The 16,386-nt window shown below is 44.5% G+C and overlaps 1 protein-coding gene across 1 annotated transcript in view; it reads right to left on the bottom strand.

Annotated features, from left to right (window-relative positions):
• Window positions 1–1,305: 1,305 nt before the first annotated feature.
• LOC131943755 (acetylcholine receptor subunit beta-like 1) overlaps window positions 1,306–16,386 on the bottom strand; it is a 37,848-nt gene continuing 22,767 nt past the window's right edge. The window contains exons 2-6 of the mRNA XM_059304011.1: window positions 16,099–16,232; window positions 13,449–13,493; window positions 7,020–7,129; window positions 3,724–4,753; window positions 1,306–3,234 (exon numbers count right to left, since the gene is read on the bottom strand). Of these exons, the coding sequence (XP_059159994.1) occupies window positions 3,043–3,234; window positions 3,724–4,753; window positions 7,020–7,129; window positions 13,449–13,493; window positions 16,099–16,232 (1,511 nt within the window). The 3' untranslated portion in view covers window positions 1,306–3,042. The remainder of the gene's footprint in view (window positions 3,235–3,723; window positions 4,754–7,019; window positions 7,130–13,448; window positions 13,494–16,098; window positions 16,233–16,386) is intronic.

The following is a 16,386-nucleotide window of genomic DNA, read 5'->3' as shown; positions in this document are numbered from 1 at the left end:
CATCACCCTAACATAATAACACAAACATCAACCAACGCAATGAACCCCAACATCACCCTAACATAATAACACAAACATCAACCAACGCAATGAACCCCAACATCACCCTAACATAATAACACAAACATCAACCAACGCAATGAACCCCAACATCGTCCTAAATTAATAACACAAACATCAACCAACGCAATGAACCCCAACATCACCCTAACATAATAACACAAACATCAACCAACGCAATGAACCCCAACATCACCCTAACATAATAACACAAACATCAACCAACGCAATGAACCCCAACATCACCCTAACATAATAACACAAACATCAACCAACGCAATGAACCCCAACATCGTCCTAAATTAATAACACAAACATCAACCAACGCAATGAACCCCAACATCGTCCTAAATTAATAACACAAACATCAACCAACGCAATGAATCCCAACATCACCCTAACATAATAACACAAACATCAACCAACGTAATGAACCCAAACATCATCCTAGTATAAACCAACACCAGTTTTCATATACTGTGATGTCCCCACTTCTAAAACCAATATTTTGACCCTAGCAGTCTAAATTCACGTAACTGCCACACAACTTTACACACTATTTCAATCGTTTATGTAATCAAGTTAATGCCAAAGGTTTTCAAGCTCCAGGCTTAGCTGTTAAAAAAATAAATCACCAAAACACGAAACGAGTTTAAAAAAACTCCATCTCGTCCACGGCGAAGATTAAAGCTGCATTCAAATGTCAAAATCAGCCACCGATAAGAATTCAGCCTTTCTTTTTGGAAGTCGCAGGCACTTCGCTGGGGGCGAGCGAGAAATTGTTTAGATGTTAAATTTAAATACCGGGCTCCCAGCGACGTAGGAGGGTTGACAAAATGTCATTTGTTTAAAGCTGGGGTCAACAGGAGAAATAAATTCCTGGGTCACGTGAGGAGGTACGCGTGCTGTTTGATGGTGTGGCCGTCGCACCGAGGGGGGGGGGGGGGGGGAGTTGATGGTGTGGCCGTCACACACAGCACAGCAACACTGGGGGGGGGGGGGTTGTTGGTGTGGCCGTCACACACAGCACAAGAGCACTGGGGGGGGGGGGGGAGTGGTTTGTTGGTGTGGCCGTCACACACAGCACAACAACGCTAGGGGGGGGGTGGTTTGTTGGTGTGGCCGTCACACTCAGCACAACAACACTAGGGGGGTGGTTTGTTTGATGGTGTGGCCGTCACACACAGCACAACAACACTGGGGGGGGGGGTGGTTTGTTGGTGTGGCCGTCACTATCATCACTGGGTGTGGGTGTGGGGGTGGCTTGTTTGATTGTGTGGCAGTCACATCACAGCACCAGTGTTTGTGGGTGTGGGGGTGGCTTGTTTGATGGTGTGGCAGTCACATCACAGCACCACTGTGGGGGTGGCTTGAAACAACACCAGCAGACAGTCTTTATACTGTTGTCTTCATAGGCCCGGGGGGAGAGGGTAATTAGAGAGCCATTCATGAGCCATTTTATTCATCCAACAGCTATGTTATACTTGCAATGTGGTTTACTACATCCAGGGGAGTTTTGAGCATTCTATTTGCTAGGAGTTATTTTGTACCCATCATATTATAGGGTAAAAAGATATGTAATGGTGTAATATTATATCTCTGACTATCCAAAGCTAGAACTTTTAAAATATTTCACACAAAATGTTTTTAAAATAAATTTCCGTTTGTGTATTTAAGGTTATTCTAGTTATAATTAAAAGGTTTTGTAGTTCTCGTTAAATCTTCCGTGTACTTACAGTTAAATAAAATGTGTAGTTAAAGAGAAATATTTTGTGTAGTTGTTGTAAAACAGTTTTTCTAGTTTCATTTAAATAGTTTCAGTAGTTATTGTTAAATAATGTTGGGTCCCATTTAAATATTCTACGTGGCTGTACTTCTATTTGGGTTTTAACGCTGAGGTCTGTAAGGTACTCACAAACAAAAATTTAGCTCTATAGATCGATCTAGCTAGAGGCGAACGAATAATATGGCCCAGAATGCAGTTTCCCGACCCCCGGGGTAGAAGCTTCTCCAACCCATGCACTAAATACTGCTGTAATAATGTGGCCCGACTACCTTCGTTTTGTCATTCAGCACATCACATCAAAGACCAATCCCTACGTCACATTACATATCAGTCTATACATCACATTACATATCAGTCTATACATCACATTATATATCAGTCTATATATCACATTATATATCAGTCTATATATCACATTATAATCACACCACAGATCAAACTATAGATCACAGCAAACATTCAATACACAACTATTCCCATATTTGCTCAAGACAATCGATCTAGATCTAGCCACATATTTATCGTCTAGCCTCTCGCCCATAAAACCTGTGGCCTAGTGTAGCAATCTTTAAGCGTACACTGTACATGACTAGCCTTAATCGTACACCATACACAGCTAGCTTTAATCGTACACTATAAACGGCTAGCTTTAATCGTACACTGTACCCCACAAGGTACACACAACCCATCACACAATATGCGACCGCTAGTTGCCAACAACCCAATGTATTCATGGAAGGAAATAAAAGCAAAGTTCATCTGAATTTATGAGGGGAATAACACAGATTGTACTTACAAAATGTCTGCCTCGAGTTGTGTGACGTAACGATATGGTACTCAATTGTTTGGATCGCTGGACATTGTCTGGGGGCATTGTTTGGTTTACTGTCTTAAGGAGTCATTGCTGACTGCGTGACTGTTGGATGACTTGGCTAGATGACTTAGTTGCATGAATTAGATGATGACTGCTGGGTGACTTAGTTGGATGACAGTTGGATGATTTAGTTGCGTGGCTGCTGAATGACAGCTGGATGACTTTGCTAGACTTTGCTGGATGACTTAGTTGGATGACTTAGTTGCATGACTTATTTGGATAATTGTGCTGGATCACAGCTATATGACTTCCCTGTATGTCTTAGCTGTATGACTTAGCTGTATGACTTAGCTGTATGACTGCTGTATGACTGCTGTATGACTTAGAATGATGACTGTTTGGCCTTCTGTATGTAGTCTAAGACCCCCTGTATGATCTTGTCCTGGTCCACGTACTCCAGGATGTGGGGGGCGTTCAGCAAGATGCCAGCCGTGCCCACCAGAGTGACCAGCAGGAACACGATCAGCAGCAGTCTGTCCAGCACACGCGCCACATACTTCCAGTCCTCCAGAATCTGGAATCAGACGGAGAGGTGTTTAAAAACTGTGACCGGAAAATACGCAACGGAAAACTGCACAAAAAAATGCGCAAGGGAATCGAGCATTTATAGACATTAGTAAGAAATAACCACATGTTTATTGAAGCATTGGGACATATTTTTCCACGAAATATGACAACATTAAAGTGTATTATTATAAGCAATTTGTATATGCGCAGTTTTCAGTTTGCGCATTTTTCTCGCTTAAAACATGGGGATATGTAGTGGCATTACAAGGTGGTGGCGTGGAGAGTTAGCCCTTGTTAGTACATGGAGGTGGGGGGGGGGGAATGAGAAACATAATTATATTTTCATCTCAATTGGGTTCGCAAAGAAAAACAAAAAATAAACAACTTTTTTTTGCATTAATTATCTGATTACATTGTCATGTTAATGCTAAGATGTATCTAAAAGGAAGAAACCCATAAGGAAAATATTCCCGTGAGAGAAAAAGTCGCGACTCACGTTCTCGTACTCCTCCTCGTGCTTGAGGTGGAGGTAGATGAACTTGACCGCCTCCACGGTCTTGTAGAGCTCCGGCGTCATGTGGAACTCTGCAGTCTCGGTGCCATCGTGCTGGACACTGGCCGGACACGTGGACACGCAGCCGTGCTCACGCTTGTCCTGGCTGGAGCCCAGGGGGTGGAGCCTACAGTTGGGGTGGTGGACCTCGGTCAGCTCCAGGAGGTCGTTGTTGTGGCCGATGCTGACGTTGACCCTCCTGACTTCCGGCGTGGAGTGGAATGACGGGGGCGGGGAGAATGTCTTTCCCTGCCACCTGTTCATGTGGTCCGGTCTTTTGATGAACAGGTACCGAGGTAACTCCCTTAAGAACACGACCTTGACCCAGTGAGGCATATGGTGAGTCCTGGGGGTACGGTAATTCCGATTTATTATTATAACAGTCGATAGAATAGCGATGAGGTTCATGATGAAGGTGAACAGTAAGTATTTAGCGATGAGGGGGATGGTCAAGGAGGGTGGGAGGATCTTGGATACAAGCAGCAGAAAGACGACCAGCGCCAGCAGAACTGAGATACACAGAGTTATCTTCTCCCCGCCGTCTGCTGGGAGAGCGAACACGCAGATGCTGACGAAAGAGATGAGGACGCAGGGGATGATGAGGTTGACGGTGTAGAACAACGTCTTCCGCCTCAGGACGAACTCAAAGACAATCTGGTCCTTCTCTTCCCCAGTCACGTTGTCTTTGATGGTGACGATCTTCCCCGGGCAGTCGATGATGTCCCAGCTCCCGCTCTTCAGGTAGTCCGTCAGGTCAAGCTTGTTCATGTTTTGGTAGAACGTGTACTTCAGGGCGTTGCCCTTGTGGGTCCAGGACCCGAACTTCATCTCACAGACCTGCTGGTCGAAGGGGAAGTACATGACGTCGATGGAGCAGGAACTGTGGTAGATGGCGGGCGGGATCCAGTTGATGTCTGAGCTGCTGTAGAGGACACAGTTGGACTTGTAGGTCACCTCGTATTTACCGTCGGCGCTGAGGGCAAACGAAAGGTCATTGAATTTTAATTAATTAAAATATCATTAATTATCTTTCATTTTAACTTTATTACTACAAGAACGTGACGTGTTATAGATTTTATAGATACACACAAAAGGAACAAATAAAAAATTATAAGAAGTATTTACAGGTCAAACTATTATAAAAAAAACAAACAAAAAAACAACGTAAATGTCATGACCACTAGTATGCACGACATATGCATTTATTTTTCAGCATGACATAGGGTCACACATACATAGAAATTCTGCATTTAAAACCCGTGTACACTTGAATGTTAGCCTTTTGTTGTCCGCACTATTGAGCAATAAAAAATGAAGTCTTGCCGTAATGTAAATACACACAATCAGGAGTCAACTGTTATCCTAAGTGAGGTATTTTGTGAGGTCATAAAGTAAATGTTACCTCATGTGAGGTCAATATGGTACCATAGGTCACACAGATAAGGGAAGTAACTATCATAAAAAAAGTCTTTGTACTTTAATCTTTACTGGCATTTTGTGGCCCGGTTTGTGTTTTACAAAGAAAGTGGGCACCGTTTGGATTAAAAGATTAACTGTTGGATTATGTGAAGCTAACTGCGGGATCTTGATCTTTGATCTGAATTACGTTTGAATTAGTGCAGTTTAGTGTGTAAGGTCGAAACAAATAATGACACCCCACCCAATACCGGACCCCGCTGGTACAGGCTTTACCCCCCCCCCATCTATTATTATAAGTTTCAACCCACTGTGCTAATAAACGATTCAACCCCACTCCTCATGTGCTAATAAAGGCTTCACCCCACCCACTCTCCATGTGCTAATAAAGACCTCACCCCCACCCACTCCTCATGTGCTAATAAAGGCTTCACCCCCACCCACTCTCCATGTGCTAATAAAGACCTCACCCCCACCCACTCCTCATGTGCTAATAAAGGCTTCACCCCCACCCACTCCCCATGTGCTAATAAAGGTTTCACCCCCTCACTCCCTATGTACCAATAAAGGCTTCAACTCCCCCCCCCCTCCATCTGTTGTTACATTCTTCCCCACCTTTTACTGTACACGTTTCACACCCCCCCCCCCCCACGCCCCATCTGCTGGTACAGATTTCACAATTGGACAAGAGCATTAACTCGTATTAAAGGGAGAGAATGGCTCAGTTTAAAAGCTTTAATTCTTTAGAGGGATTCCGCTGTGTTATGAGGGCGTTCGCAAATAGGTGGGGGAGGGGGAGGAAATATCGAATGCGGCTTTCTTTAACTGGACATTTTTAAGTTGTTTTGTAGAAAATAATATAGACAAAGCTATTGAAGGGAGGAAAATATTTAAAAAAAAAAATGGTATACCATCTCACTGTGAGAAATCAATTAAACTGAGATTCAAGCATGTTTTGAAACTTGAATTCCTTAGAGATTAATCTCGACTGTCTAATGAAGAACGCTGTCCGATTTAAAAATCTACTATTAACATTGGCTCCAATTGTTACTGGTCTAACTTAACAGCTCTTGTCATATGAGCCAGTCGTAACATATCTTGAACTCTCTACACTGACCAAATGTAGCTTATCTTTATCTTGAACTCTCTACACTAACCTAATGTAACTATCTTGAACTCTCTACACTGACCAAATGTAGCTTATCTTTATCTTGAACTCTCTACACTAACCTAATGTAACTATCTTGAACTCTCTACATTGACCTAATGTAACTTATCTTTGTCTTGAACTCTCTATACTGACCCAATGTAACTTATCTTTATCTTGAACTCTCTACCTGACCCAATGTAATTCATCCTTATCATGAACTCTGTACAGCTTAATTATTTAACTGATCAAACCGGATATAGGAAAAATTTTCATATCAAGTGTCGGGGCATCTTCTACTTGTTGTAAAAGTAAATTAGATTTTATAAAGACGATTATAAATATCAGATTGTGACTCACTTGACTGTAGTAAATATCATATTGAGACTTACATTTTTGGTGCAAATATCAGATTATAACTCACTTGTTTAATGTAAATATCATGATTCACTTGTTTTGTGTAAATATTATTGCGACTCACTTGACTGTTGTAAATATCAGATTGTGACTCACTTGACTGTTGTAAATATCAGATTGTTACTCAGTTGTTTGGTGTAAATATCAAATTGTAACTCACCACTTGACTATTGTAAATATCAGATTGTGACTCACGTGACTGTTGTAAATATCAGATTGTGACTCACGTGACTGTTGTAAATATCAGATTGTGACTCACTTGTTAAAGAGCACAAAGTCTGGCACCCAGACCTTCTCTGGTTTAATCCTGATCGAGTCGATGTTGCCGTAGAGAGCTTTATCCCACTTGAGCTGATAATCCTTCCAGTACTGAGGAGTAGAGTTTACAGGTCAGGTGGGTGTGTGGGGTGTTCGTGTGGGGTGTTCATGTGGGGTGTGGGGTGTTCGTGTGGGGTGTTCATGTGGGGTGTTCATGTGGGGTGTTCATGTGGGGTGTTCATGTGGGGTGTTCATGTGGGGTGTTCATGTGGGGTGTGGGGTGATCGTGTGGGGTGTTCATGTGGGGTGTGGGGTGTGGGGTGTTCGTGTGGGGTGTGGGGTGTTCGTGTGGGGTGTGGGGTGTTCGTGTGGGGTGTGGGGTGTTCGTGTGGGGTGTTCATTTGGAGTGTGGGGTGTTCGTGTGGGGTGTGGAGGTGTTCGTGTGGGGTGTGGGGTGTTCGTGTGGGGTGTGGGGTGTTCATTTGGAGTGTGGGGTGTTCGTGTGGGGTGTGGAGGTGTTCGTGTGGGGTGTGGGGTGTTCATGTGGGGTGTGGGGTGTTCGTGTGGGGTGTCGTGTGGGGTGTGGAGGTGTTCGTGTGGGGTGTGGGGTGTTCATGTGGGGTGTGGGGGTGTTCGTGTGGGGTGTGGGGTGTTCATGTGGGGTGTGGGGGTGTTCGTGTGGGGTGTGGAGGTGTTCGTGTGGGGTGTGGGGTGTTCATGTGGGGTGTGGGGGTGTTCGTGTGGGGTGTTCGTGTGGGGTGTGGGGTGTGGGGGTGTTTGTGTGGGGTGTGGGGTGTTCGTGTGGGGTGTTCATGTGGGGTGTGGGGTGTTCGTGTGGGGTGTGGGGTGTTCATGTGGGGTGTGGGGTGTTCGTGTGGGGTGTTCATGTGGGGTTTTGGGTGTTCATGTGGGGTGTGGGGTGTTCATGTGGGGTGTTCATGTGGGGTGTGGGGTGTTCGTGTGGGGTGTGGGGTGTTCATGTGGGGTGTTCATGTGGGGTGTGGGGTGTTCGTGTGGGGTGTTCATGTGGGGTGTGGGGTGTTCATGTGGGGTGTTCATGTGGGGTGTTCATGTGGGGTTTTCATGTGGGGTGTTCATGTGGGGTGTTCATGTGGGGTGTGGGGTGTTCGTGTGGGGTGTTCATGTGGGGTGTGGGGTGTTCATGTGGGGTGTGGGGTGTTCATGTGGGGTGTTCATGTGGGGTGTGGGGTGTTCGTGTGGGGTGTGGGGTGTTCATGTGGGGTGTTCATGTGGGGTGTTCATGTGGGGGGTGGGGTGTTCATGTGGGGGGTGGGGTGTTCGTGTGGGGTGTGGGGTGTTCATGTGGGGTGTTCATGTGGGATGTGGGGTGTTCGTGTGGGGTGTTCATGTGGGGTGTTCATGTGGGGTGTGGGGTGTTCGTGTGGGGTGTGGGGTGTTCATGTGGGGTGTGGGGTGTTCATGTGGGGTGTTCATGTAGGGTGTGGGTTGTTCGTGTGGGGTTTTCATGTGGGGTGTGGGCTGTTCTTGTGGGTAGTTCATGTGGGGTGTGGGGTGTTTATGTGGGGTGTGGGGTGTTCATGTGGGGTGTGGGGTGTTCATGTGGGGTGTGGGGTGTTCGTGTGGGGTGTTCATGTGGGGTGTTCATGTGGGGTGTGGGCTGTTCTTGTGGGTAGTTCATGTGGGGTGTTCATGTGGGGTGTGGGGTGTTCATCTGGGGTGTGGGGTGTTCATGTGGGGTGTGGGGTGTTCATGTGGGGTGTGGGGTGTTCATGTGGGGTTTTCATTTGGGGAGGTTGGAACTGTTCACGTTGAGAGTTACGTGTGTTTGAATGACTGTTACGTGGGTTTAATTTGCGTTTAAGATGTGTTTATGTTGATTTATGATTTGTTTATATTGGAAGCTTTACGTGGTTTTATAACACGCTTTGATGCGTCTGTAATTTAATTTGTATTTTGATGAGCTTTAGATTCAATGACTTTTTGGGTGCATTACATGCTGTGTTGACGATATAAAAAATAAGTTAATATGTGTTTCTATTGTGTTTCATTTGTTGCAGTTTTTGGTGAATAAATAACGACTATAATATGTGTTTAGATTATGTCCACATACGAAGCTTGTAATTTTGTTTACATGTAGTTTCATTCTCTATTTTAGTGGTGACATTTTAAATTATAATTTAAATTAACATAATTTCCGTTTAGGTAAATCGACGATAACATTCCGGTTTTTTATGTGCATTAAAGGTGCAGCAGCTGATTGTAACATATCTAGATTCAGGACTTATGTGCCTAGAGTCACGACTATGTGTCTAGAGTCACGACTATGTGTCTAGAGTCACGACTATGTGTCTCGAGTCATGACTACGTGTGTAGAGTCACGAGAATGAGTCTAGAGTCACGGGTATGTCTAACTGTACCCAAGTACCTAGCTGGTGAATTCAAAGACTTGTAAAACAGATTGGAATAATCGAACCATTTTTTTTTAGAACAGGGCGGATCAAGCTAAAACTGGACGGTCAAGATTAGTGTAAACCCAACTAAACGGAAAACCAATTGGACTTGACCGCGGCCCGGGGGTAGAGGGCTGACCCCTGACCTCCAGCAGAGCTGAGACATTGATCCCCGGCCCAGGAAGGCCTTTAACTTGAGTCAATCAGAGGGGGAAACAAGAGAATTTCAGGCCGCGTCTCTCAGCGTCCAATTTTTTAACGTTAGAGAATCTGGTTAGGGCAAACTCAATGGCATCATACAGTGTCATGGTCTAGTCATATAAGGGAATGGCATTTTAATGTTTTGTCAGTAGACAGCAAAATAGACACAAAGTGCAATGGTATTTTAATGTTATGTCAGTTAGACCAGCCATAGAAAGAAGTTTTGCATTGTTTATTAAAATTTGATTAAGGTAATGTGAATTAACTGTAATAAACTATATCGTATCCCCCCTCCCCCTCCGAACGAAATGGAATTTATATAGAAAATATATACTTTTACTAGTGTCCACCCCCCCCCCCCCCCCCTCGAAAACATCAAGTGCCCCCTCGAAGAAAAAAGTCTGAAAGAAACTCTGGTCCAAAGTCTGTCCGCTGTCCAAATGTATCCACCGTGGTAGGTCTATCAACTGTCAGGTTTATTGACTGTCACGTCCATTAATTGTCCTATGTCTACCAACTGTCATGTCTATCCCTTGTCATCTACCAACTGTCATGTCTATCCCCTGTCATCTCCCAACTGTCATGTCTATCCCCTGTCATCTACCAACTGTCATGTCTATCCCCTGTCATCTACCAACTGTCATGTCTATCCCCTGTCATCTACCAACTGTCATGTCTATCCACTGTCATCTACCAACTGTCATGTCTATCCCCTGTCATCTACCAACTGTCATGTCTATCCCCTGTCATCTACCAACTGTCATGTCTATCCCCTGTCATCTACCAACTGTCATGTCTATCCCCTGTCATCTACCAACTGTCATGTCTATCCCCTGTCATCTACCAACTGTCATGTCTATCCCCTGTCATCTACCAACTGTCATGTCTATCCCCTGTCATCTACCAAATGTCATGTCTATCCCCTGTCATCTACCAACTGTTAAGTCTACCAACTGTCATCTATCAGTTGTCAAACATCTACCAACTGTCATCTACCAACTGTCATACATCTACCAACTGTCATCTCTCAGCTGTCATACATCTACCAACTGTCATCTATCATCTGTCATACATCTACCAACTGTCATCTATCATCTGTCATACATCTACCAACAGTCCCATGCCCCCAGACAACATCCGAGTTCCGAGTTCCGAGTCTCGAGGCTTCCAGCTGCGGTATTTAGGGCTCATCTTCCCACTTGATACGGGGACAATGAGGCGTATGAGGGAGGTAATCGCGCATGTCACGACACTCGTTGGCGAGTTACCGTCCCTTGACTCTGAGAACCTTGCCAGAAGCCACCTCCTCAAGTACAAAAATTATTCGGCATTTTCACATTTTTGTTTCCATTTCCATTTTCAAATTTTGTCGTAAGTGTCATTACATAGCCGGTCAAATTCTTGTAACGTTACAGCAAAAATATCCGTAGTCGCTATTTTTACCTTTCAAGTTTTGTTATAAGTGTCATTATATGACCGTCCTCATTTTTGGAACGTTACAGTAAAAATATCCTTAGTCGCTATTTTTATCTTTAAAGTTCGTTTTTTTAAAACACAGTAAGCACTCTAATCTCGGGGATTATAGGATGGAGAAACGTCCTAAGCCAAAGCTCATAATTAACGATAATCTGATGGATGATTACTGTGGTTGTGGTAGAGAAGTGTGTTTGGTGGGGTGGGGGTGGGAGGTGTGGAGGGGGGGGGGGGTGATCGGTAGAGGTGTAGGATAAGACCATCGTTTAGGGTGAAAATGAGGGGCAACTGGGAGGATCTAGTTAGGTGGGTTATGGGGAGGAGGTATTGAGTTTAGCATTTACATGCGGCGGGGGGGGGGGGGATTTTTTCAAGGTGGTAATGGACAGGGGGTAATTGATGAGTGAAGACAGGGGTGGTATGACCACGGAGGGAGGGTGATTGACCTACGTGTCTGTTTGTGTGTGTGTGTGTCGGGGGGGGGGGGGTAATTAATGAGTGAAGACAGCGGTGGTATGACCACGGAGGGAGGGTGATTGACCTACGTGTCTGTGGGGGGGGGGGGGGGGTAATTGACCAATGGTTAAGTCCTATACACAAAGTGTGTCAATAGGTCAACCCTATACATACTGTCGACAAACTTTTGCTAAGATGAAAGAGAACTAGTTTCAACCAATGCAAAACGTAGTACACACTGTCATGTAGTAATAAAGTACTGTAAAATCAATGTTTGTGTACAGAGGGGGGTTCAGCCGTCCTTAGAGTCAGTCTAGGTTATTCCATTAGTCGAACTTGATGCTGTTTTGTGGCAGCTTAGGTCTTTAGTGTCAGTTCTATTTTTGAGGGTGGGGTTGTTAGGGTCAGGTGTCAATACTACTTTTGATGGGTAGGGCTGAGTCAGTTCTACTTCATAGTGGTGGGGATGACAAAACCATGACATGGTGTCATGCTACTGCCAGCTACCGTGATCATGTGAGGTGGGGGTGGAGAAGTTTTGGGGGGGCGAGGGGGAGTATGAGGTTCACTTGCACCATATAACCTCTTCTCTTTCAATCAAAGCCTCCCAACTTCACAGGAACACAACAAATCATGACGTCATCATTATCTGGGTTAACTTTTTTTCTGTTTCATTTCGCTGGGCACAATTTTTTCCACCATCAAAAAAATTACGTCGAGATTTCGAGTAAATTTTCGACAAATCCTCCCCAAATGTTTCCATCTGTTTTGTCCGGCTGAAATAAATTCAGAAACGCGTGAAAAAAAAACTGTTTTTTTTTATCCCCTAAAATTTTCATTTTGCAGAAAATTCGATGAATGATGTCAGACCAGGATGCTCAGTCCGGCGTTATTTCTGACAAGGGGAATTAATTGCTCGCGCAGCTTTTTGCATCCGGGCATCAAAACTCACACGCAGCGGTCACGTGTTCACGCTAAACGTCATCAGTTCCTGCTGTGATTGTGTGACATTTGTAGCAGGGTAAGAAAGTGTTGATGTTCAACAGACTTGGTATGATCAAAGGTTTGAGGTTATAGATGGGGCTAGTCGTCTAGTTGGTGGTGAGGCTATGGTAGAATGTACCATCTAGACGTGCGGAGAGGCGTATGTCAATCTATATGCGATTTTACAACTTAAAATTTCAATTTATTAGAAGATCTAATTATCCACGATGATTTGCGAGTCACGCAATGTTACTGTACGATTATATGTCATGATGTTAAAAGAGTTTAAATCCCGTAAATACAACTATTTTAATAGGCGGTAGTTAGATGGGGGAAGGGTTGGGGTAGTTACACAAAGACGTTAGTTACTGAGGTAGTTACACCAGGCGTATATAAGTCTCAGTTCTGATTCTGAGGGAGAGATAGGTCTGAAATGTGTTGAGGAATAGAAACAGTATTTTAAACTAAACTGTTCATCAATCCTGCGTGGTTAAGTGTGCGTGTGATGTGTGATGTGTCTTGTTTTCAAAGTGTTGTTTCTGTGTGTCGCTTTGTGTGTTGTTTTACACGTTATCGTATGTGTGTAAATATGTGTGTACATGAGGTTTCACTGAAACGTTGTGTGATGTCATGTGGTCACGTGTCATGATGTGTCACGTGATCAGGTGTCAGAGCGAGTGTCACGTGATCAGGTGTCAGGGCGAGTGTCACGTGGTCAGGTGTCAGGGCGAGTGTCACGTGGTCAGTTGTCAGGGCGGGTGTCACGTGATGTGTGTCAGGGCGAGTGTCACGTGATGTGTGTCAGGGCGGGTGTCACGTGATGTGTGTCAGGGCGAGTGTCACGTGATGTGTGTCGGGGCGTGTGTCACGTGACATCAACTTACAATTTGCAGCCAGACGTTTGTTTTCATCACTTGGTTGACCTCGTCCTGTTGGGGAAAGTGGAGAGAAAGTTGATTTTAGTTGGAGGGAAAGTTGATTTTAGTTGGAGGGAAAGTTGATTTTAGTTGGAGAGAAAGTTGATTTTAGTTGGAGAGAAAGTTGATTTTAGTTGGAGGGAAAGTTGATTTTAGTTGGAGAGAAAGTTGATTTTAGTTGGAGGGAAAGTTGATTTTAGTTGGAGAGAAAGTTGATTTTAGTTGGAGGGAAAGTTGATTTTAGTTGGAGAGAAAGTTGATTTTAGTTGGAGGGAAAGTTGATTTTAGTTGGAGAGAAAGTTGATTTTAGTTGGAGGGAAAGTTGGTGTGAGATGAAGTGGAGAGAAAGTTGATTTTAGTTGGAGAGAAAGTTGATTTTAGTTGGAGGGAAAGTTGATTTTAATTGGAGAGAAAGTTGATTTTAGTTGGAGAGAAAGTTGATTTTAATTGGAGAGAAAGTTGATTTTAGTTGGAGGGAAAGTTGATTTTAATTAGAGAGAAAGTTGATTTTAGTTGGAGAGAAAGTTGATTTTTAATTTTTTTTTGAGAATATTTGATTTATCTTAATTTGAGGGAAAAAAATAGTTGATTTTAATTTTAGGTTAATTCAATGTAAGAACATCTTTTAAAACTTTATAAATGCAATATTTATAACGAAAAAAACAAAGCAGTCTAAAGTTTCATTAAAAAAAACAATAGAAAATCAAATACATAAACACCATAGTAACACAGAGACTGACGGATGGTCACAACACTGACAGCCGTTAACCCAGCTAACATTGACAGCCGTTAACCCCAGCTAACATTGACAGCCGTTAACCCCAGCTAACACTGACAGCCGTAACTCCAGCTAACACTGACAGCCGTTAACCCAGCTAACATTGACAGCCGTTAACCCCAGCTAACACTGACAGCCGTAACTCCAGCTAACATTGACAGCCGTTAACCCCAGCTAACATTGACAGCCGTTAACCCCAGCTAACACTGACAGCCGTTAACCCAGCTAACACTGACAGCCGTAACTCCAGCTCTAGCTAACACTGACAGCCGTTAACTCCAGCTAACACTGACAGCCGTTAACCCCAGCTAACACTGACAGCCGTTAACCCAGCTAACATTAACAGCCGTTAACCCCAGCTAACACTGACAGCCGTTAACACAGCTAACACTGACAGCCGTAACTCCAGCTCTAGCTAACACTGACAGCCGTTAACTCCAGCTAACACTGACAGCCGTTAACCCAGCTAACACTGACAGCCGTTAACCCCAGCTAACACTGACAGCCGTTAACCCAGCTAACACTGACAGCCGTTAACCCCAGCTCTAACTAATACTGACAGCCGTTAACCCCAGCTCTAACCAAATTTCTCGACCTAATCCGATTCCATGCCGAAAACGAATCATTTGGCTGTAAAAAGCTGAATAAAAACTGGCTAAAAATTGGGCTAAACGATATGACGAGTGTCAGTCACGTGATATGACGTCATTATGATATTGTTTCTCGCTCAGCCCTAGCCGCATCTCGACACGCCATGGCTGACGTCACAAAATGGCGGAACTGACACACGACTCACGGCCTTTGGGTGGGCTGATCTTTTTTTTATGTCGCCGTGTCCATATGTTCTTTTTATAGAAATGAGGACAGGAAATGGCAGTGGAGGGTGGGGGAGGGAGGGGGAGGAGGCAGGTAAACTGATCCGGAAAACCAAATACGTGAGTGGGGGCGGGAGGGGGGGGGGGAGATGGTTGGCGACGGTTTCTGGAACACATTGGCTTGACACGTGATCGAAATTCAATGTTACGTCATCCATAGCGGACTTAAATTGAACGTTTGATGGTAACGGGCTATCACAGATCATTATCCACACGCTTATGCATTTTTAACATTACAGAACACATGTGAAAGTTTTGACCACTGCTGACCACTTATACACACTCTGATTACAACTAGCTACAATTACACACACACACCGAACATCACTGATTACATGTACACTGACCACCAATGACCACATGTGCACACACCAAAACTGACGGTACGTACGCACACTGACCACCACTGACCACATATGTACACAACCTAACCACACATGTACACACACTGACCACCACTGACGATAAGTACACACACTGACCACACATGTACATACACTGACCACCACTGACCACAGATGTACACACCCTAACCACACATGTACACACATTGACCACTACTGACCACACACGTACACACACTGACCACCACTGACCACACACGTACACACACTGACCACCACTGACCACATGTACACACACTGACCACCACTGACCACATGTACACACACTGACCACTACTGACCACACACGTACACACACTGACCACCACTGACCACATGTACACACATTGACCACCACTGACCACACACGTACACACATTGACCACTACTGACCACACACGTACACACACTGACCACCACTGACCACACACGTACACAAATTGACCACCACTGACCACACACGTACACACACTGACCACCACTGACCACACATGCACACACACCGACCACCACTGACCACAGATGTACAAACACTGACCACCACTGACCACACATGTACACACACACTGACCACCACTAACCACATTAATAATCTGACTGAGAGCCAGATTGAACTGAATGTCCAGCGTGTCGTTGCTGTTGACCACTGGCCGAATGAGGGGGTTGTAGCCGTTCTTCTCAAACAGGTCGTAGATGAGGCGTTTCTCATTTTCACCTGCAGGCAAAAGGTAGATCTGGTTATACGGTGCATCACATAGACATGACACATTCACATACACAACATCACATAGACACGACACATTCACATACACAACATCACATAGACAGGACACAATCACATACACAACATCACATAGACACGACACATT

This window comes from Physella acuta, unplaced genomic scaffold (genome assembly GCF_028476545.2).
Source record: "Physella acuta isolate Inbredline_101_S28 unplaced genomic scaffold, ASM2847654v3 ptg000466l, whole genome shotgun sequence".
NCBI lineage: Eukaryota > Metazoa > Mollusca > Gastropoda > Physidae > Physella > Physella acuta.
The sequence above is the reverse complement of the archived record's forward strand: the minus strand, read 5'-3'. Positions and strand labels throughout refer to the sequence as shown.